At 45.5% G+C, this 20,386-nt stretch overlaps 3 protein-coding genes across 5 annotated transcripts; 1 reads left to right on the top strand and 2 right to left on the bottom strand.

Moving 5' to 3' along the window:
• Nucleotides 1-5,046: 5,046 nt before the first annotated feature.
• Nucleotides 5,047-12,242, bottom strand: ccne1 (cyclin E1). The gene is made up of 12 exons (XM_056413153.1): nucleotides 11,892-12,242; nucleotides 11,235-11,310; nucleotides 10,867-10,954; nucleotides 10,400-10,462; nucleotides 9,968-10,134; nucleotides 9,559-9,694; nucleotides 8,798-8,944; nucleotides 8,496-8,591; nucleotides 7,890-8,024; nucleotides 6,913-7,024; nucleotides 6,637-6,794; nucleotides 5,047-6,121 (listed from the first exon to the last, which is right to left on the bottom strand). The coding sequence occupies exons 2-12, from the start codon at nucleotides 11,246-11,248 to the stop codon at nucleotides 5,906-5,908; spliced, it is 1,332 nt and encodes a 443-aa protein (XP_056269128.1). The 5' UTR covers nucleotides 11,249-11,310; nucleotides 11,892-12,242; the 3' UTR covers nucleotides 5,047-5,905.
• Nucleotides 10,913-16,909, top strand: zgc:162297 (uncharacterized protein LOC555865 homolog). Of its 2 annotated transcripts, none has more exons than XM_056413155.1 (6): nucleotides 10,913-10,989; nucleotides 13,249-13,331; nucleotides 13,497-13,677; nucleotides 13,792-13,942; nucleotides 14,510-14,637; nucleotides 16,405-16,909. In XM_056413155.1, exons 2-6 carry the CDS (start codon nucleotides 13,266-13,268, stop codon nucleotides 16,593-16,595), a joined length of 717 nt encoding a protein of 238 aa, XP_056269130.1. In that variant the 5' UTR covers nucleotides 10,913-10,989; nucleotides 13,249-13,265; the 3' UTR covers nucleotides 16,596-16,909. The 2 variants fall into 2 exon arrangements, with proteins under 2 accessions (XP_056269130.1, XP_056269129.1); XM_056413154.1 differs by lacking the exon at nucleotides 10,913-10,989 and adding an exon at nucleotides 12,403-12,910.
• Nucleotides 16,676-20,170, bottom strand: si:ch211-260e23.9 (uncharacterized protein LOC555795 homolog). 2 transcript variants are annotated; one of them, XM_056413157.1, is made up of 5 exons: nucleotides 19,812-20,170; nucleotides 18,758-18,988; nucleotides 18,507-18,650; nucleotides 18,250-18,415; nucleotides 16,676-17,737 (listed from the first exon to the last, which is right to left on the bottom strand). In XM_056413157.1, the coding sequence occupies exons 3-5, from the start codon at nucleotides 18,628-18,630 to the stop codon at nucleotides 17,491-17,493; spliced, it is 537 nt and encodes a 178-aa protein (XP_056269132.1). In that variant the 5' UTR covers nucleotides 18,631-18,650; nucleotides 18,758-18,988; nucleotides 19,812-20,170; the 3' UTR covers nucleotides 16,676-17,490. The 2 variants fall into 2 exon arrangements, with proteins under 2 accessions (XP_056269132.1, XP_056269131.1); XM_056413156.1 differs by lacking the exon at nucleotides 18,758-18,988 and having other exon boundaries at nucleotides 19,812-20,152.
• Nucleotides 20,171-20,386: the final 216 nt, after the last annotated feature.

Raw genomic sequence — 20,386 nt, 5'->3', positions numbered from 1 at the left:
CACCACCTGAAAATCAACCCTGACAAGACCGATCTACTATTCCTTCCAGGGAAAGGCTCCCCCACCCATGACCTAACTACCACCTTCAACAGCTCCGTGTTGGCCCCTACCCTGACTGCCAGGAACCTCGGGGTGACACTAGACAGTCAACTCTCCCTGACGGCCAACATCACTGCGACAACGCGTTCCTGTAGGTACATGCTGCACAACATCAGGAGAATACGGCCTCTTCTTACTCAGAAGGCGGCACAGGTTCTGGTCCAGGCTCTGATCATTTCACGCCTTGACTACTGCAACTCCCTCCTGGCTGGTCTACCCGCTAAGAATGCAGCAGCTCGACTGGTCTTCAGTCTCCCAAAATTCACCCACACCACTCCTCCGCTCTCTTCACTGGTTACCGGTGGCTGCCCGCATCCGCTTCAAAACACTGGTTCTGGCGTACCGTGCTCTGAACGGATCGGGCCCCGTCTACATCCGGGATATGGTCACACCGTACACCCCGGCACGTTCGCTCCGCTCGGCAATAGCCAATCGACTTGTGACTCCTGCACCTCGAGCTAATCACTCGAAATCCAGACTGTTTGCTGTCCTGGCTCCTCAGTGGTGGAACGAGCTCCCCGCTGACATCAGGACAGCAGAAAGTCTCTACATCTTCCGCCGGAGACTGAAAACACACCTTTTCCGACAATATCTGGATTAAAACACAGATTTGCATTTCAGTGGCACTTAAATAGCACTTACTTCTGGTACTTTTGTAGTTCGACTATGTTGAGGAAATGTTACTTCCTGTATTCTTGTTGTTCTTAGTTTATACTCTAGGTTGAATGCACTTATTGTAAGTCGCTTTGGATAAAAGCGTCTGCTAAATGACATGTAATGTAATGTAATGTAACACGGCAAATGGTTGAGCGAGTAAACGCACGCTTTTTGGGCGATGGGAAAAATCGCCTCGCTTTTGATGTGAACGCACCTTAACGGTGAGATATTTCTTCTTCCCGCCATGAGTGTCATTACATTGGAGTTGGCTTGGTTTTTAATTACCAAGACGGTCAGATCAATCATGCGCACGAAGTTTAGTGCATTTAGTACCTTTTTTTTTTTTTCGACCAAAACATGTTGCCCTGATAGATACTTCCCCCAACATCAAATTTGTACACATTTTACACAGAGGAGAAAGAGGTTCCAACAGGCGTTTTACAGTCATTTGCCAACTCCATCGAAGAACTCTGTTTATTCTGTACACATGACATCTATTGATTCTGTCCATCCGGGGAGATAATCCTCTGTTGCTTTCCTCAAGGTTTCTTTCTTTTTGTTGTTTTTTACGGTAAAGGTTTTTTTTCTGTTTGTCTTAACTTAAGGTGCGTTCACACCAAAACCGAAACTATTTTTTTCGCGCAACCGAATCCCATGTAAAGTCAACGTACAGACGCATGTGGCTGCGATAGACGCAATATTTTTCCGGGCGGCGCGTTTGGGGCGTTTGGGGCGACACGATGTGGCCGACGCGCTTACAGCGGCGCAATTTTCACCCCGAGTTGAAATATTTCAATTTTGAGGCGGTAATCTCGCAACTCGGGCCAATCAGCTCTTGAGTTCTCTCTCGTAGCGCTGGAAGCGGAAGTCTTTCAGACGTAACAGTAACTTCATCGGTGAAAGTGACCGAGCTGAGTGAGCCTACGGGTGATGTCATCAACCCAAACACGAGGGCGTCAGTGTGTGGGATGTCCACAACAAATATAAAGCAGAACTAGTGGTTAGTTATTCTGGTGGATGAAGGAGATAACGCTCTTTACGGAGACGAGACACGGATATAAGCCCCGCCCCTCGCGGAGCGTCTCGACGTTTATGGTGAGAACACGGTGAATGGTCGAGCGAGTAAACTCACGCGTTTTGGGCGACGCGAAAAATAGTTTCGCTTTTGATGTGAACGCACCTTTACTGGGAGTTTTTCTTTGGAGAGGGGCTGGGAGGAAGAAAATGTCTTGTATTTAGTACTTTTCTTTGACCAGGAGGTGGAGCCATTACCCTTCGAATGGGGAAGGGAAAGGATTGTGTCCCTCCACGGACATCTTTTCTTCGCACTCTTATTCAATTCAATTCAACAGTTGAGTTTATTTTGTATAGCCCCACACAAATCACAAATTTGCCTCAGAGTGCTAAGTTTGCCATCTGTACACATACAACATCCCTGTCCCAGGATCTCACATCGGATCAGGAAAAACAAAAAGGGGGAAGAGACATTGAGGAGAGGGATCCCTCTCCCCGGATGGACCGAAGCAATAGATGTCATGTGTACCGAATGACCAGCATTACAGAGTTACAACACATTCAATGAATATGACAGGCGTTGTAGGCGGACACGTCGAGGATGTTGTGGAAGACGACCAGGGGCCGCAGGTGAAAGACGCCGGGAAACGAAGGCGCAGACGTGCATCTTCTGATCCCAATGGGCCCGCTGAGAGAGGACAGCCCTGACCCCTAAATCCGAAGCACGAACTGTAGAGAGGGATCTGGCTAAATTAACACAGAATAGTCTCTTCAGTGTGGCAAAAGCAGAGTCTGCATCCGGAGTCCAAGAAAATGGGGCGGCAGTTGAGGTGAGTTGCGTGAGGGTGGCAGCTACTTCGCTGTCGTCTCGGATGAACCGTCTGTAGAAATTGGCAAATCCAAGGAACCGCTGTAACTGTTTGTGAGTGGTGGGCGTGGGCCACCCAACCACTGCCTGAACCTTTGCTGGATCTGCTCAGACCTGGCCCTGCTGGATGATGAAGCCGACAGTAGCCACATAAAACTCACACTTCTCCGCCTTGACGAAAAGCTTGTTCTCCAGTCGCCGGCGCAACACAAGCCTGACGTGTTGGGTGTGTTCCTCCATGTTCCGGGAGGAGATGAGGATATCATCCAGGTATACGAAGATGAAACGGTTGAACATGTTGTGGAGGACATCATTGATCAAGGTCTGGAAAACAACTGGGGCATTCGTGAGGCCTGACGAGGTACTCCAAATGGCCCAGAGGGGTGTTGAAGGCTGTTTTCCATTTGTCTCCCTTCCGGATCTGAATGAGGTGGTAGCGGAAGTCCAGTTTGGAGAACACCATGGCCTTAATATATATATATATATTCGGTATACATGCCATCTATTGCTTCTGTCCATCCTGGAGAGGGATCCTCCTCTGTTGCTCTCCTGAAGGTTTCTTCCCTTTTTTCCCTGAAAATGTTTTTTCTATTTCTTGGGAGTTGTTCCTGATCCGATGTGAGGTCCTGGGACAGGGATGTCGTATGTGTTCAGATTGTAAAGCCAACTGAGGCAAATTTGTAATTTGTGATTTGGGGCTATATAAAATAAACTGAATTGAATATGTTTCTATATTGACTCCTGCAAGATGACGTTTCAGGGCCACTACACCACAGCTCTCAGCGTTAAATGAGGCTATCGCGGCTGTAAGAATGTTTATTAGTAAGCCTTTGGCCATCCGTCCTGATAAGATGTGATTCCTGTATAAGAGCTACTGTAATCTCGTCTTTTAAGAAAGTCTAAACATTCATCGTTAAACCGAACTATTAAGGCCATTAATATTCCTGCTTGCGATAGTAATTGTAGTCATGTGGTTATGAAGATAATATTACATTCGATATTCCCCAGGTTCCCCATAACAATAAAATAAAAATGCATATCTATAATATCCCCAAATACCTGATAATACTAACAAAAGTTTTACCTTCATTCATCCAAACATTTGGTCACGTGACGCTGAAATAGCGGGCTCGTCTAGAGCAATCTCTCACTTCTGTGTCTAATGAACAACATCAAATGTATTTACAGGTATTTGAGCATTGCCTTCAGATGGTGTTGTGTGCTGGCCCCCTAGTGGTGGGAGGGTAAACTAAACAAAAAGAAGCAAAATATCTCTTACAATATTAGTGTATTTTGTTTTTCATGTCTTAGTTATTCTATGGGGCTTTTATTTAGAAAAACTAGGTAAATGCCTAGTTTTCTATAAACATACAGTGAGCATTAAGGTGTTTTATGTTAAAGGGGGAGGGAGGACGGAATCTTACCATAGGGAGGTTATTCCATAAGAAGGAGGGATGATGGAAAGTCCATTTGTACTGTGGATTACATTATCTCATACACACACACACACATATATATACACACGTGTGTATATAAACACATGTATATATACATAAATATATGTGTATATACACACACATATATACTTACAGTACAAATGGACTTTACATACACACACATGTACATGCAAATAAATGGTTTATATAAGCGTATCCTTTGCGGTCGACTTAAATATACATTGAACAATTGTCCCGATAGACTAAACTATCTCCCTACGAACGCATCCGCCTGGCGATGTTGCCATCAGGCGCCACGAACTACACCGGACTGGCAGTTAAGCCTTTGTCCCCCTAACCCAAAGTAAGTTTGTCAATTTAAAAACAATTGTCGGCTGTTGCATCAATAATTCACTCCTTTGAATTCACGGAGCCTCAACTGTAGATTTCCTTTCTGCCGTGGGCACGGACCCCCTGGTTCTCCAGTAAGCCCCATGGTCCCTTGCGGATGTTGTATTAACTCATTGAAAAGTGGGAACAGTATGTATTACTTTGGAGCATTGGAATAGACGTACATTTTGATGGTCACTATTGGTGCACATTTGAATTAGTAGGATGCAAAATATTTTTCAAAATTAAATAAACAAGGCATTTGGGGAATAGCTATATATGGTGCTTCTATATAATTAGGTTTATTTCACTAATGCTCTAACGCATCTGAAATTAGTGACATCCTCAAGAACATGTTGCCCAATGCGCACACACCCATCTGGCTAGGTCTTATACTGAGAATACAAAATGACTTCATTAAAATACATACAAATGACTGTCTTTAAGCCCAAGGAGACAATGAGTTTAGCGTTACAGACATTAAGCTAAGCTACAAGACAAATACTTTATGTAACTTGTTTATGTACAAAGAGCAATCACCTAAAAACAGATTAAATTTAAAAAAGTCCTTCAGAAACCATCTTCCATGAAAAATATGTAGCAGCATTTTATTTTTAAAAGTAAAAAAAAAAAAATCGTACATGTTGGTGGTGGGGAAAGAAAATTAAAAAAAGTTAAATACAATCAATATCTCGGCTTCTGAAGCCTGGCTGGTTCACGTGTCCATTTAGGTAGCCAAGCTACTGGTCCCTCAGCAAAACATGGCCATGATGTTTTATCCAATACAAATGGCAAGAGTAGAACCAAGAACAAGAGAAACACACAATTTCATAAACACTGACACACTCACACTCTCTCCCCTCCATCATGCTAAGCCCACTTTTATAGCAGCACAAAGAGCCAAGTATGACCCTAGGAATAGTTTTTGGGCAAATGAGGCCACTAATAGATTAAAAACAGCAATCACCCCCCCCCCCCCCCCAAAAAAAACCACACACAATAAAATCAAGTAGAGACTCTACAAACTGTCCATTCAATTTGGCCTCTGTAGAGAAATGAATGAAAGCATTTAGGTGCGATGCTATTAAAAATACATATATCCTTTTTGGGCCGTGTTGTCCCAACAGCCCTTCGCTTTGTGGCTTCATCTTCACTGGAGGGGTGAATAAGTACGATTCCTGTGAGGACGGGGCCATCCAACCCATTTGCTCACTGCGAGTCAGCGTTTCTTTAATTTAATCGAATTCCACGCCCACGGCAGATCATAAAAAGCGTCCGGATCCGAGGAATCAGTGTGGCTTTGAAAAGGGAAAGAAAAAGATTTCCATCAATGATTCCCCACTGAAAATCCATCGCACAGGTGTGTACAGGCAGTGGCGCCGCTTGTCAGCGTAAACTCATTAGTCTTTCCTTCCGCTTGTAGCTGAAAATGTAAAAACTCTTAATTAGGATTTGCGGTCGTCTCGTCGGTTTGAAAGTGGGCTGGGCTCCGTCGGAAGGTGCTGAGTTGCGGGGATGGAGTTGGAATCCGGGGCCGGATTTTCGGCACCGAGTCCTCGCTTTTCTCGCTGCTCTGCGGTGGAGTCAGGACACCTGAAGGTACGGGGCAGCCGACGTGACGCTCCAGCTCCACATCCTGGTAAGAGTAGGCCTTGTCCTGGACACAGCAGACATGCACAGATTAAGTAACGGTCACTTGACCTTGCAGAATGAATGCTGATCTGCCCCTGCAGCCATCGAGGAGTTGGTTTTTTGGTTAAGAGGTAAATCTGAACTAACTCTTTAAAAGCATCCGAGTCACACAACTACACGATCAAGGCGGTGGCAGACCAGCCACTCCCATGTTCTACCAGGTAAAATACTACGATACTAGGAGTCTAGATAACTGCTTCACTTTCCATGAGAAAGGAGTGTCTAAATATAGCGTTCACTCCAAAATATGTGTTCTATATTGAGCTGATACTCCCGTCTGCTTCTTCAAACTGAAGGTATGCCAACCGCCATCTACTGTGTAATAGACTAACTATGGATAAGTGTCTCATACAGCACAAAACTAACTATCTCTCTAAGATCACATGTTTAAAATCAATCCAAAGTTATTTTCATGGACAGCAGATTTGTGTCATTGCTTTTTAAAAACAAGAATTCATGTGCTGCGATACCGTCACGTACCATCCACGTGATGTAGGAGGCATGGGTCTGGATGTTGTGCACGTCATCTACAGGGATTCCTGCGAAGGTTTTCATCGACGACCCGCCGACTTCCCTCAGCGCCATGGCGAACGGCACCATCCACCTTACGCATTCCTCCACCTCCACCCTCTTCAGAGCTGCAAGGCAAGAAAGGGGGGAGAAAGTGAAACCTCTGGGTCGGGCCTTTTTTCTTTTACATTTCGCTTTAATAAAACTTTGGTTCTCTTTAATAAGAGTTTGCTTTTGTTTAGTTACCCGAGACATTTTCCACCAGCTCCAGAGAGGAGAAGTGAAACAGGGCTGAAGCAGCAAGGACGCCGTTGGAAAACTCCAGGCATCGCACATCTAGCATACACAGGTCCAACAACTAGAGGAAACACAGAAAGAAAGGCGTCAACAACACGAATAAGCCACGACACAATCCTAGTGGAATTTTCAAGATTTCTGAATCAAGAAGATTGCTTTAGCTCTTCAACAAGAGCAACGATGTTGTTGGTGCTGCTCACTGGAACTGTGAAACCTCCCTTTTTTTACAGTATACTGTTGGATATGAAATGACGCACATTATGGAGGACTGTCCATATCGCCCAGCCCTGCAGCATACACACGGTCAGAGTTTGATTGTGTTTTTGTCCCCGGAAGTCGGTTACTAGGACCTCCTTCTCCACGACATGACGCACATCTTTGGCAAGCCAAGATTGTTCTGAGATTCATGTCGGCATCGTGTCTCAATTCAAGACTAAAACGATTAGAGGACAATATCTTTTTGTGTAGTTTAAACCATTTTAAACAACAGAATAAGACCCAATACTGGCTTTCTCTTAATTAAGTATTCGATCAAAGTCAACCGTATTTCACCCTCAAGTTTACCCTAGTCCCTTCCTTTGACAAAAAAATCCAGACACCTTCAGTTTTGTATTTAAAGCGTCTAAACCATTGCCGACGAGATACTGTTCTAGAAGGCAACTGGTAGTTTGCAGTTTATAAAGACGAGTTTGATTTTTACATGTTTGCCCTTCTGTAGTTTTAGGTTTTCCAGCAGTTTTCAAAATCAGTCAAATTGAGCAGGATGTGAAAAAAGAACAGCACGATACGAGTCAGTGGTGACTAAATTAATTAAAAAAATATATACCCAAACTGCAAATCTCCTCAACGACTCACGTTTCGGTCATCGCTCTGCGTTATTTTTGCAGCGAATGGCATCAGTGAAGCAAAAAAAAAAAATGATGTACCTCTGCAATTTGTGTGAAGGTACTCTGGGGATATCTGGGGATGAGCAGCTCGTCCGACTCCTTCAGGTAGGCCACCTGCATGTAAACATTGAGCCAGGAGATGGGAGTCTGTGGGCAAAGACTCCACTTCAGGTCCTGTGTTGGAGGAGACGGAGAGAAAGCAGACAACCGACAGTGGTAAAACATCAGCAATACGACCGACTGCAACTTAAACTCCGTATGCAGCCATGACTGTCCTCCGTTCCAGGGTTGGGACAACAAAACCCTTTGGACGGGCGGACATTTGTAAAAACAGATTCGCATTTAAATGGCACTTACTAATTAGGTAGTTTAGCTTTCTTGAAGAAATGTTACTTTCTTGTTGTTTCGAGTTTGTACTCATGGTTGAATTCACTCATTGGAAGTCGCTTTGAATAAAAATGTCAGCTAAATGACATGTAGTGTCAAGTAAAAGTTTAAGAGAGCACCTGCCATCGACCTTTAGTGATGCAGGTACCTAGAGAGCCACTTACTACAAGATGCCTACTTACATGCTAAGCTCTACCAAGTGGAGTGAGGAGATTGGGGATGTCATATGTGTAGGATTAATGTGTGCATGTTCTTTACCTTCATTATGATAATTTCCATACTGAGAATCTCATCTTCAGTGCAGGCTTCGTCTGTAACGTAGGCAAACTGGTGGACTTTGGGAGGATACATCTCCTGAGGGATGGAGAGCTTTATTACAATCACTCATGCCAAACAAAACATTGTGACATATTAGAGAAGAAAGGAGGTAGTGCAACTAAAAGATGAACACCTGAAGCAAAGCTAGCCCACATCACAGAGCTGCAGGCCACGTAACAACCAGGGTTTTTTTTTGTTTCGTCATCCCGCTCTACACTCTGGGCGGCGCCAACGCAACTTACCTCCACTTTGGCGGCGATGAAGAGACAGGTGATGCCGATGAGCTGCAGCGTTGACTTGAAGACGTTCCTCTGCGTGGCCATGAAGCGGTCGAAGTAGTCCTGGGCGAGGTGGTATGACTCCCTGTGCAGCTTGTACACCTCGCTCACCTAAAAACGGGCACACAAAACGGGATGTCAACGCAAGCACGTTGCCTCGAACCACGTTCACAAAATGGGATCGGGAAGGTCTCATTGACGATGAACAGCTTGTGTTCATTAAGAGTCAGGCGAAGCGTTACTGCTACTCGGACAGACATTAATATCCCTGCCAACTACCATCTTTCCCATTTTATATTCTGCTCTATTGAACCCAGAAGAGCTTATGACCGAGGTAACTCTAAATTCTGAATGCAATGTGTCCGTTGTCGTGCCGTCAAATATCTAGAAATGTCGACAATTGCTGCTGCATGTTGTTTTTCCACCCACATTGTGACACTATACACCTTAAAATGTTTAGAACTCAGTGAGTTTCCTCCTCACCGTCACATAAGATACTGTTGGGTGTTATGTGACTGAAAGCTGTCAGAGCCCAACGCGGCAGACGTCCTTGTCATAGTTTCCACGAGCATCAGTCCGTGACAGTTAGTTCTACTTATGTGAAACTAAGTACCACGCTCCGTGAGGTTCAAGCATTTTGACGCTCTTGCCATCTACAGTTGCATGTTAAAGAGGAGAGAGAGAGAGAGGTTGTTGAGCTGGTCACCAAGACAAATGCTACATACCTCCATGAGCCAGTCCAGGAGAACTGCCCGCATCTTTGGCTGCAGATGTGGATGTTTCTCCAGCACGTGGACGTCCCTGGTGTAGATCTTGTCCTTCTCCAACATGTTGTTCCATACCACATCTTTACTGGCCCAGCTGATAATAAAAACAGAGATGACACCAAGGCAAAAGAGATTCATTGATACAACTCTTGACTGCCCCCCTCATTGTTGTGAAACACGTCCACAAATACATAAATCAATCACTTGAGTTTTAGGTATGATTTTCTTGACATTAACCACCAGATCAAAAGGAAAATATGGAGATGACCCTTTTTAAACTATTTGCTACAGAGCTGTATTCAAGCCCTAGTTAGTAATAACAAACATTTTTTAAACGAACCCAAGATATTCAAACAACAGTACTCACCACAGAGCAGGAAGTGGCGCGCAGCGTACCGGTGTCACAAACACGTTGTTAAAGTTGTAGTGGGGGAAACCCACATTTATCAGGGCAACTGGTTGGTCCTCTTCCTGGTCAGGTGTGGGGATCCACCTCTGGGGACTTGTGAAACCAGCATCGGGACTCCAGCCCAGCTTCACAGGAGAGAGAGACAGAGATGAATCACGGAGCATTGAATCCTGAACAAAAGAAACCATCCAGATAACAAGACGTCAAGAGTGGAGAGCTAGTTAAGGCACCATTAACAACAGCAAGAGTGTTCCTCTGGGAATGAGCAACCAAGTTCATAGTTGAGCTGCATTTGATCCAATACAGACCAAGAAGTCCAAAAATAGCCATGGACAGTTAACAAAGCCGAGACGTTTGGTGGAGACCGGGCCTTTTTTTGTTCAAACCTACCTCGCATTCACGGTGCTTTTTCTTTGTCATCTCTGCGACCTCGTCATCCACATCCTGTAGATGCTGGGGATTAAAAATAATATATAAAAAAGGTAAGCCACTCGTTCATTGTTTTATGATTTGTTTGTGATTATATTCAAACTGCACAGAGATGATAGAACAAACCAATTTCCACATAAAAGGTAGAAACTTAAATCCTGTCCCACAGGTGTTTGGCTTTTAAAGCTCCAATAAAAACTTGTTTTTCTCTAAATGAAACTACACAGTAGTCACATGCAATACAATATCCGCTGCATCAATCAGTAATACTTCAATAAACAATACGCCAATGTTTCTATATACAACACCAGGTTTATATTTGGGTCGTTCAAAGCAGGCCTATTTGTACATGAGCAGCCGAAACTAAAGCACGGTGGGGGCCGGCTCCAGGCCCGCCTGCCAGCCCTTTGCACACCAACGTTACTTACAATGGCAACATCTGCCTTCCTCTTTCTCGGTCGTACTGTATTTTCTATGGGCGCCTCAGGAGCAGCAGACTGTGGTTCCGTCTCTTCCCTGGAAACAAACACGGGAGAGAACCCGAGCACAGCGTGAGTCCCCAGAGCTGACATGTCGAAAACACACTTTCACAAGTTTAACACGCGAAACAGGCCACAACAAAACACTTTAGCATCAAGCTAACTAGCCGGATGGCTAAAGCTCCATCCACTCAACTTTTGCTTTTCTGTCGTCACACACACACACACACACACAGACACACACACACGCACGCGCACACTTTGATTGACGTGCTAAAAAAAAAAAAACATGAATTAATCTAAATGAAGAAACTCACCGTTGTCCTCGCATTATATAGATATTTATAAATATGAATATATATCGTTGGGGTGGGTGTCCGTTTCAGAATAAACCTGTGAATGAGAAGTGTTGAAAGTTGGAGGGTTTAGAGAAGACAAACACATTTCATACACTCCCAACCCCCACTCTCGACTCTCAACTCCCTCCTTCTGACAAAGCCCGACGCAGCCTGGCGCGGGGAAATGGAAACGATGCCCCGCGTCAAGAGCGGCGAACATAAAGCCCCGCGCGACACGAGTACAGTCACCAAACCACCCGCCGACGAACCGGACAACGCGTCCTACGCTCGGCGTGGTTATTTCGCTTATTTCTTAAGGGGAAGATGGTCACCCACCACCACCTCCACCCCCAACCCCGGACAGCTGGCTCGCCACATAATGGCCTATCGACAGGCACAGCTGAGGCGGCCTGCTCGCGTTTCCCTCTCAATTCTGCCGTTTATAAACGGCGACAAACATCGGGACGCCTGGCCCGATGCACGCGCTATGTCGGGGCGAACACGCGAACTCACCATTAGTTTAGTGTTCAACTTGTTGCAGTTTGAGTCAAGTTAGCATTCAAGTCGGCGCGGCTACAAAAAAAAGTTGCAGCTCGACCCACATAGCTCGGTGAACGTTTCGTTTCGACCACTCACCTCGAGATTCTGCCCCTGAAGTTCACTCTCATCCACGTCTGGGAGATAAATATGAAGAGTGTTCAACTTCCCAGACTTGTTGTTCAGACTCGGGGGAGCTCTCAGTCCGAGTGTGCGCATCCAGGCCGGGCTAGTTCCTCTGAGCTGGCGCCTAGTCGGGAACAGATGACTTGGAGCGTCAACGTCAGAGAGGAGTGGATTTAACTTGGCGCTAAACCTCCGGATCCGCCGCCTCTCAAAGGGACGATTACAACCCAGTTCCGCTCCGTTTCGCCTCCGTGTCGTGCGCGGAGCACCTTATTTCTCTGCGATCGATCTATATTGCGCCAAAGAAAAGGAAAAATACGTTTATAAGTTAGCCGGCAAAACGAGGAGGCGTGTCCGCTGCAGTGACAGCTGCGGGGGGCGGGGCTTCCAAAGAGGAAGTGCCCAGGCACCGCGTGGCTAGTCTGTCGGATGTAAACAAAGCCGTGGTCCTTCCGATTAAGCCTAAATTGTGGGATAACGCGGCCGAATTATCGCGAAGCAATCGTGCCTCTGCGTTGTGTGCACTTCACGCGGGGTTGTCTCGCGCCGTCGCCCTAGGCGCATCTGGTATTGAGCACAAACGGAGCAGCGATGTTAGCCCGCCGATGCTTCTACCGGCGCGCCCACTAATCGCGCGGGTCGCCGGATCCATACGTCCCCATGGCGAACACGTCACGTAAACCCCGATTTCTTTTCACAAACTTGCTGCACTGAAAAATATTTTTTAATACAGTTGCAGTGCGGTAATGTAAAATAATCCACTGTTTTCTGCATTATCTTTCGTATAAGCTTTCTTTTTTTATGTTGTTTAATTTGATTTACCGACATTGACCCTTGGCCAGTCATGTGACCTAGAAAGACAAAAACAAGTTATTTTTCCTTCTCTCGCTGCTCTGGTTGCTCCACAAAAAACGGGATTATGAAGTTTTTGGATCTTTTTGGACGCGTAAAATCCGTGGTTATTGGAATGATTCATGTTAAAGCCTTACCAGGTAAACTAAGACAGTGCCCTTCAATGTTCACATGTATGTTTATGAAGTGCCACAGGGTTATTCAGTTGCTCGAGTAGAAGTAGCAAAACCACACTGATATAAAACACTTTTTTAACTATCCACTTTTTTTGTGTGGAAAATTTGTTTATTTATTAGAACAAATGAACGTCGTAGTTGAGTTAAAAACATACAATAGCATCTTTCAACAGTGGAGTAGTGTAAAGGAGAATTAAATGGGATAACTCAAGTAAAGTACAATGTGCACAGCACTTGAGCAAATGCGCGTGGTTTTATTGCATCACTGCATCTTCTGGGAGCTTTACTCTCTGATTTCTCAGGAACACCCCTGGGTTGCATGAAAATGTCCCAAATCACTGAAGAAGCATGCAGGGAGGCCGAAATCTACCGCAATGCAGGGCTTGTAAGTAATTTCAACACAGTGTACATTCCTCACATATAGAAGTCTCCTGAGGCAAGCCAGTTACCGCTCCTATCTGTCTCTCATCTCTCTCCTCTCTCTCATCTCTCCCATCTCTCTCCTCTCTCCCATCTCTCCCATCTTTCTCCCATCTCTCCCCTCTCTCAGGACGGCGTGATCATCGAGAACATGCATGACATCCCGTACTCCTTCTCCGTAGGCCCTGAGGTGTCCGCCTGTATGGCCACAGTCTGCGCTGCGGTGAGAAGCGTCTGTCCTCACCTGCTGCTCGGAGTGCAAATACTGTCTTCTGCCAACCAGCAGGCTCTGGCTGTGGCTCTGGCTTCAGGTCTGGTCTTTGCATCAGTTAAATTGTTGTTGTGCTGTGGATGAGGCGACAAAAGGACAAAGGTCAGACTCAGACTTGGTATAAATGTGTTTTAACGTCACTGTGTGGTCGCAGGGATGGATTTTATCAGGGCCGAGGGTTTCGTCTTTTCTCACGTGGCCGATGAAGGCCTCCTGAACGCCTGCGCCGGGGACTTACTGAGGTACCGCAAGCAGATTGGAGCCGAGCATGTGCAGATCTTCACCGACATCAAGAAGAAGCACAGGTGAGATCAAACCTGATGAGGTTCACTCTGAACTACTCAAGGATACTCGCATAACGAGCAACCCCAGGACGAACTGCTTGACCCAGCCCCGCTTACTGCTCGTAAATGAAGATTCAGGGAAATTGTTTAATGGTGAAGAGAGAAAGTTTGTCAAGTAGCCTCTAAATAAATTTGCTTGACCTTGGCCGTCAACTGGGTCGGGCAGGTGTTCACATGTTTTGTTTATTTGTCAAACTAAGTAAAATGAAGTTAATGTTTAAAGTGTATATCCTTCATTTGTACGCAAGCTTAAGGATAAGACATATCCATCATTTATTTTTACTTTTAAATATGCTTTTAAATTCAAGAGAGTTCCATGAACGGCCTGAAAGCCCAATGGGGAACCATAACGTCCCCAGTTTCATGTGACATACAGGCTTATTTATTTATCATAAAAACAATCAAAGTAAAATAAGACTGTGTAGAACAGAGAGAGAGAGAGACGGACTGACGCCAACCTGGTGTCCAGACTCGGTCTCAGTTTTTGTCCCAAAATAGTTCTACTCATGTCTGCCGTGTTGTCCCCAGCTCTCACGCCCTGACGTCGGACGTGAGCATCGAGGAGACGGCACGCGCCGCAGAGTTCTTCCTCTCCGATGGACTCATCGTCACGGGAGCGGCGACGGGAGCGCAGGCTGACCCGCGGCAGCTCAGAGGTACAAACACCGTAAACCCCATAAGAGCAGGAGCCGCTTGGGCGTTATGTTTTTGGACTGCCAATACAAGGCTACACGACGAGCTGTTTGGTTTAACATTGATCAGATTTATTTGATATCCGTCTTTTTAATTACTCACTTGGTTTATGTAAGTGGTAAAAATACTATAAAAAACTCCAATTAACAATGTCATACTACGAGAGAAGATTGTAACGTCTTCAGAGGTCGATCCAGATCTACTGGATGTGTCTTTTCAGTTTTTTATATCAACTTTATATGACCAATAATATCTCAATAGGTTCACGACAAAATCAATCAGCTTTGGGGATTAAGATCTATACACATGTTTTTTACAAAGCCTGATTCAAAATCTTGGGAGTAAATTAGTATTTAAATGGTGGTATTGCAACTTACACTCATTTAAAACCTCTTGATTCAACACTATTATACATGTATTATACTTGACCCGCTCACATTGTTATGAGTACCTGCACTTTCACCTGCACTGGTACTACCTCTGTACTTTTAGGTTTATTTTGTTGTTGTCATGGAGTATTTCTTTTTACATCGTGGTGGCCGACCAGAATCATTCAGTGGGTCTGGAGTCCGACCATGTCTGTCTCATGGCAATAGCAGTGCAACTGTTTTAAACAAGAGTCTCCAACACGTCATACAAGACTGTCAACACTTAAGCAGGCACACGAACGCCGTTTAATACATGCCCTGTGAGCGCTTGTGTGTTGACACACAGGGGAACACACACACACACACTCCCCCCATCTCTTTCCTTCACACATACACGTGCACTCTCTATCTTTGTAGCACAAATATCTAATACTGGTCAGACAGAATGATACTGGAGCTCACGTGCCACTGTGGAGGTCAGCCTACTCCTGTATCCAAAGTTCACTGTGTATCTTAGCCTCTCTTGGTTTAGGCTCCTCTCAATGTGAATATATATATATAATATATATTTATATATATATATATATATATATAGAGAGGGAGAGGGCAGCATGCACTTTCTTAAAATAAATACCAACGATACAAACAGACAAACTACAGATGAGTGAGCACAATATCTTGTACGTGTGCTGGATAAAAGTTCAATGCAGGAGCGAGTAACATTTTCAGTAACGATTTCAGGGAAAAATTTGAGAGCAAATCCCACTGACCAAGATTGCTATTTTTCCCAATCGTTTAAAATGGACTTAAAGGGACAGCGTGTCGATGGCATCTAGCGGTGTGGTTGCAGATTTCGCCGCACTAACTGCCCCTTTGGGCCCCCTCCTCCACACCCAAGACTCAGAAAACGGCAGTCGGCGAGAAAAAAAAAGACCAAGAAAACTAAACTTAACTCAAGTAAAGTTTCAGCCCGGATTAGATGACAAGTTCCTGCTCGATAAAAATACCTGAATACTTCTCTCTTGTGAACTTCTCAATTTCAACCCCCGAGCAGTTAAGAAAGATTACCGGCCCAGTTTTGAAAAAGACAACCGTAAATCTCAGATGCAGTTTTGCAAACTGGTGATGTCCTTGGTTGTAACGCTCTGTTTTGTGTAGATTTAGTTTAAATATGTTGAAGATGCACCCATGCTGGTGAGAGAAGGCTCGGATATAAAGTTTATGTCTGCCTTTTTATTATTACCATTAGGTATTTTATTTTTAATTTTTAATTATCATGGATTTGTGGGAGCTTAAACTGTCTGTATGTTTTATTTCTTAAGCTGAAGCTGCCATTGCTCATCTGTTCTTGTCTTTTCTCAGAGGTTTCCCGGTCCGTGAGAATCCCTGTGCTGATAGGCTCCGGGGTAACCTATGACAACGTCGAGCACTACCTCGATGCAAGTGGACTGATCATTGGGTCTCATTTCAAGGAGGGCGGCCACTGGGCCAACGCAGTCGACCCGGAGCAGGTGAAGAGGTTCATGGGAAAGATACGTGACCTACGGCAATGAGAACCCCAGAGCCTAAAACACGGTTTTGTGTACTTGTACTACAACTGCGTGTCGTGTCACATCAAACACGTACCACCACCTTAAGAATACAAGATTTTAATTTTGGGGGGGGGGGGGTACATTTTATAAATACACGCAAATAGAAAAAAAACATAATATTCAACTGTATTTACACTCAATAAGCAACATGTATAAAATTGATAATAATCAGTATGCATCCGCTCAAAAGAATAAAACGATGGACTTGATACAAAACTGTTTTTTGTAATGATTCAAACTAAATGAGCATTCATATTAGGAAATTCCCAGGTGGGTTTTTTCCCCACACCACATGAATACGTGCTATGAAAGTACATTTTAACACACTCACATTCACAAGAACGTCTAAAGCTAAGGCACATGAGATAATACATACTGAATGCGACCAACCAGTTGAAAACAAGCTGTTATCCAACTGCGTCACAATTAATAAATCCATATGGAGCAAAGTATTGTTTAGAAGTTTTCATAATGTTTGAATCAGTGTCACACAATAACTTTCACACATTAGCCCCACACACCTACGAATATCGAAGCAATCTGAATCCGCCCAGCTGTTCTCATTTCATAATGTAGAATTCCTAACGCTTCTCCAACCTGAGGGACGCCATGACGTCAGGAGATCAAGATTCACCGCTCTCGCCGTGTTTCGGGCGTGAGAGAGGTGCAGTGCAGGTTGGTTGTATTAAAAGCAAAAGCAAAAACCTATTGGGGTTCAGTCTTTTGATGGTTTGCCTTGGTGGGCGCTCAGAATTAACTGTGTGAGGTGGAACAGTGGTGAGAAAAAAGTGATCCAGGCACCGCGCTGCAACTCCAAACGCTCTCCTCTCTCACGAGCAGTCCCGTCCAAACAGCCTCAGTAGTTGCAGAGGCGTTGGCAGGGCTGCTTGAAGTGGCCGTAGCATCTCTCTGCCGGGGAGAAACGCACCCTGGCCAGGTTCTGCTTGTGGAGGGCGCTGCGGCTCAGCTTCTTCCGCTCGGCCTGGGCCTGGGCCCGGGTCCCGGCCCTCTGCACCGCCAGCAGCTGGACGTCGAGGTCGCAGGGCAGCGGGATTCCCCAGGCGGCCAGACGCCAGGACACATGCCGCCTCACTGCCACGTGCCTGGAGGGACACAGCGGAAGTGTTGTAGTGAGTGTTCATTAAAAGCATCAGATGCTCTGCAACATGAGAGAGATAGAAGTATCAAAATCAGCAATACAGAAGTGTCTTTAAACTTGCATTCTCTATAGTGGCCAGCAGGGGGAGACTCTTCACCTGATTTATTCCCTCAGTAATGAGTTTATGGTCTCAATCTCTCATTTCAAGTCTTTATATTATGTTTTTTTAGTAAATCCTGGTCCGTTTAGACTCAAACAGACAGTAAAGTAGAGTATGTTATAAATGATTGACTGTTGCTACCAGAGACGTATCCGTCATCTCGACATCACTCACACTCCATTAGAATAGCGAAAAAACAACAACACGGCTGACATAGCTGTGATGTAGGGAAACAGGATGAAGACTGATGTACTTGTGAGTTCATCAACAACATACCTTACAACAAGCAGAATTGGCTGGAGGACTATTAAGACATTGAGGTACAAGACAGACACATGAGCTCAATGGAGACCAACCTGGAGGTGACCTCCTCTTCTTCTTCGTCTTCCTCGGAGCCAAGCTCCTCCTCCGCTCCCTCCACACTGCATCTCATCTGGTAGATGGACATCCTGGGGTGCTCAATCAGCAGGTTCTCCAGGGGGTCCACCTCGGAGGCCGTCACTGTAGTCACCGGCTCGCTCTCTGTATAGAAAACAACACCCCCATGTCAAGCGGATCTGTTTGTGGATGAAGCTCTGTGTTGGTGTTCTCTCCGGCCGGGTCCGTTTCTCACCTTGCACGTCAACAATAACCCATCCTCCCTCCTCAAACTCCATCAGCTCATGGTTGGCGTCTTCCGCCGTCTCAAAGTCCTCGCCGGCGCTCCCGAGCAGATGAGAGAGAATCTTGCCGATCATCTTGGTGCCTGTGTTGCAATCTGGGGGGGGAAATGAACAAGTGGGCATGTGGATCGCACAAAATGCACCAAAGACACAGTGGAGCAGCTCGAGGAGTTTCCTTTCAGCAGAACACATGGAAACGAACCCCCACTGGAGATGAGAAGGGGTCACCAAGTTGATCTGAGGATCCCTTGCTTGTGTCTTTGGCAGGTTAAGCAACGCAAGTGCTCCCCCTTGAGGCGGTCACTAATACAGACAGTGTCTTCCGTGGACACCTGCCTGCTCAGCATCAAGGACAGCTTCCATTGCGCCAAGCTCAGAAACCCGAGCGGCCTGAGTTGTGATGTCGCTATGACGCCTCGTCAGGGGGAAACAGCTGAGGGGGAACAGGGTGACACGAGAGGCTGCAATTACACCGATTGCTGCCATATTGTATAATCTGGGATGCTGGTTCAGATTTTTTTCTGGGAAGAAGAGGAAGTCACTTTGACCCTCACACTGCAGCTGAGTTTTTTATCCAAACGGGATGACCCTTCCGCTTCCTGTTCGAGAGTCTAGTTAGTCTCTCCATCGCGCCATCTCTTGGGCCTGAAATACTTGAGTCTCTTTGCTATTGTTAGGCAGCATTTCACCGTCTTTACAAGCACACCTGATGACGTGTTGCCTGTCACAATGAGCGAAGAAGCTGTCAAAGTAGTGATCGGAGACAGCGTCAACATCCCATCGATCCAATACAGTGTGGGACATGTTTACTTGCTCATTCCTTGTCAGCTGATCGCAAAGGAATGTTACAAGAGGACCTGTGTTTTCCTCGTCTGTTTAAAGCACCCTGAGGGTATAACACACACACACACGCACACGCGCGCACACACACATACATACACATACACGCACACACCCAGCCTCTCGTCAAGTATTTGCCACCAGACCTCACCCTGTAAACACAGACATAATCCCCCCCCCCCCCTCCCCCAGCAGGCCAATAATTGCCCAATATCTACGGAGCCCAACAGCTGACCGCCTGCTCAGCTATTCGCGTCGCTTTATTTCTTGTAATCACAGCTGCTCGCGTCGGGTGAGCGTTGCGGATGTGGAAAGAACTGGACTGTACTTATATATAGACACAATATAAAAACAGTAACACAATACGAGGCTTATGAAGGCGTAGTAAATGATCGGAGGTGTGCATGTTGACGTACCTGGCCAAGAAACGGACGTGTGTTGGTCTCTGGGTGTGGCCGTCGTCTCGCTATGTTGCTGTTTTTCAAAGACTGTTATGATGTCGGAGTTGTTTATCAGCTAGAGTCCTCCCCAAGCCCCGGAACCTCAACCTAACCCAGCCCAAATAAGGCGGGTCATGTGCGCGTCCCGTTCCCACGAGCCAACCCGCTCTCTCTCCTCCTCTGCGTCACCGACGTAACGAAGAAGTGACATTTGAAACATCGACGTCGACCAAAATATGACTTTTGGTCCATGGTTTATCCTTCTTACTAACGTTAAACGCGCTGAGGTTTTTTCACATTCGCGGTCTTCCCCCACTCTGAGCGTGATAGTTACTTAATGTAACGGTGGAAGAGTAACCGAGAGGACAAACGCCGAAAATGACTGATGAAAAGTGATATCTACCGTGGACTAGCGTTACTAGATTTAAAGCCTCGTTCATTCCTGTAAAACTGGGCAGTAATGCTACAACCATTACCATAAAATAAAGACGTATTTAATATTGATTAATGTAAGTGAATGAGGGAACGGGCTGTAGACACAGTAACAAAGT

The sequence above is a fragment of the Pseudoliparis swirei genome, chromosome 4 (assembly GCF_029220125.1).
Source record: "Pseudoliparis swirei isolate HS2019 ecotype Mariana Trench chromosome 4, NWPU_hadal_v1, whole genome shotgun sequence".
Lineage (NCBI taxonomy): Eukaryota > Metazoa > Chordata > Actinopteri > Perciformes > Liparidae > Pseudoliparis > Pseudoliparis swirei.
Note: the sequence above shows the minus strand (reverse complement) of the source record. Positions and strands in the feature narration are given on the sequence as shown.

Excerpts from the sequence above, each read along its gene's own strand:
- ccne1 (XM_056413153.1), bottom strand. Across the intron at positions 6,795-6,912 it reads GCTGGTGGAAAATGTCTCGG|CTCTGAAGAGGGTGGAGGTG; the intron begins GTAACTAAACAA and ends CTTGCCTTGCAG. Across the intron at positions 6,122-6,636 it reads CCTCCTACATCACGTGGATG|GACAAGGCCTACTCTTACCA; the intron begins GTACGTGACGGT and ends TGCTGTGTCCAG.
- zgc:162297 (XM_056413154.1), top strand. The coding sequence starts at position 12,838 with ATGAAGTTTTTGGATCTTTTTGGACGCGTAAAATCCGTGGTTATTGGA. Across the intron at positions 12,911-13,248 it reads TCATGTTAAAGCCTTACCAG|GAACACCCCTGGGTTGCATG; the intron begins GTAAACTAAGAC and ends CTGATTTCTCAG. Across the intron at positions 13,678-13,791 it reads GGCTGTGGCTCTGGCTTCAG|GGATGGATTTTATCAGGGCC; the intron begins GTCTGGTCTTTG and ends GTGTGGTCGCAG.
- si:ch211-260e23.9 (XM_056413157.1), bottom strand. The coding sequence starts at position 18,630 with ATGATCGGCAAGATTCTCTCTCATCTGCTCGGGAGCGCCGGCGAGGAC. Across the intron at positions 18,416-18,506 it reads GGTTATTGTTGACGTGCAAG|AGAGCGAGCCGGTGACTACA; the intron begins GTGAGAAACGGA and ends TTTTCTATACAG. Across the intron at positions 17,738-18,249 it reads GAAGAGGAGGTCACCTCCAG|GCACGTGGCAGTGAGGCGGC; the intron begins GTTGGTCTCCAT and ends GTGTCCCTCCAG.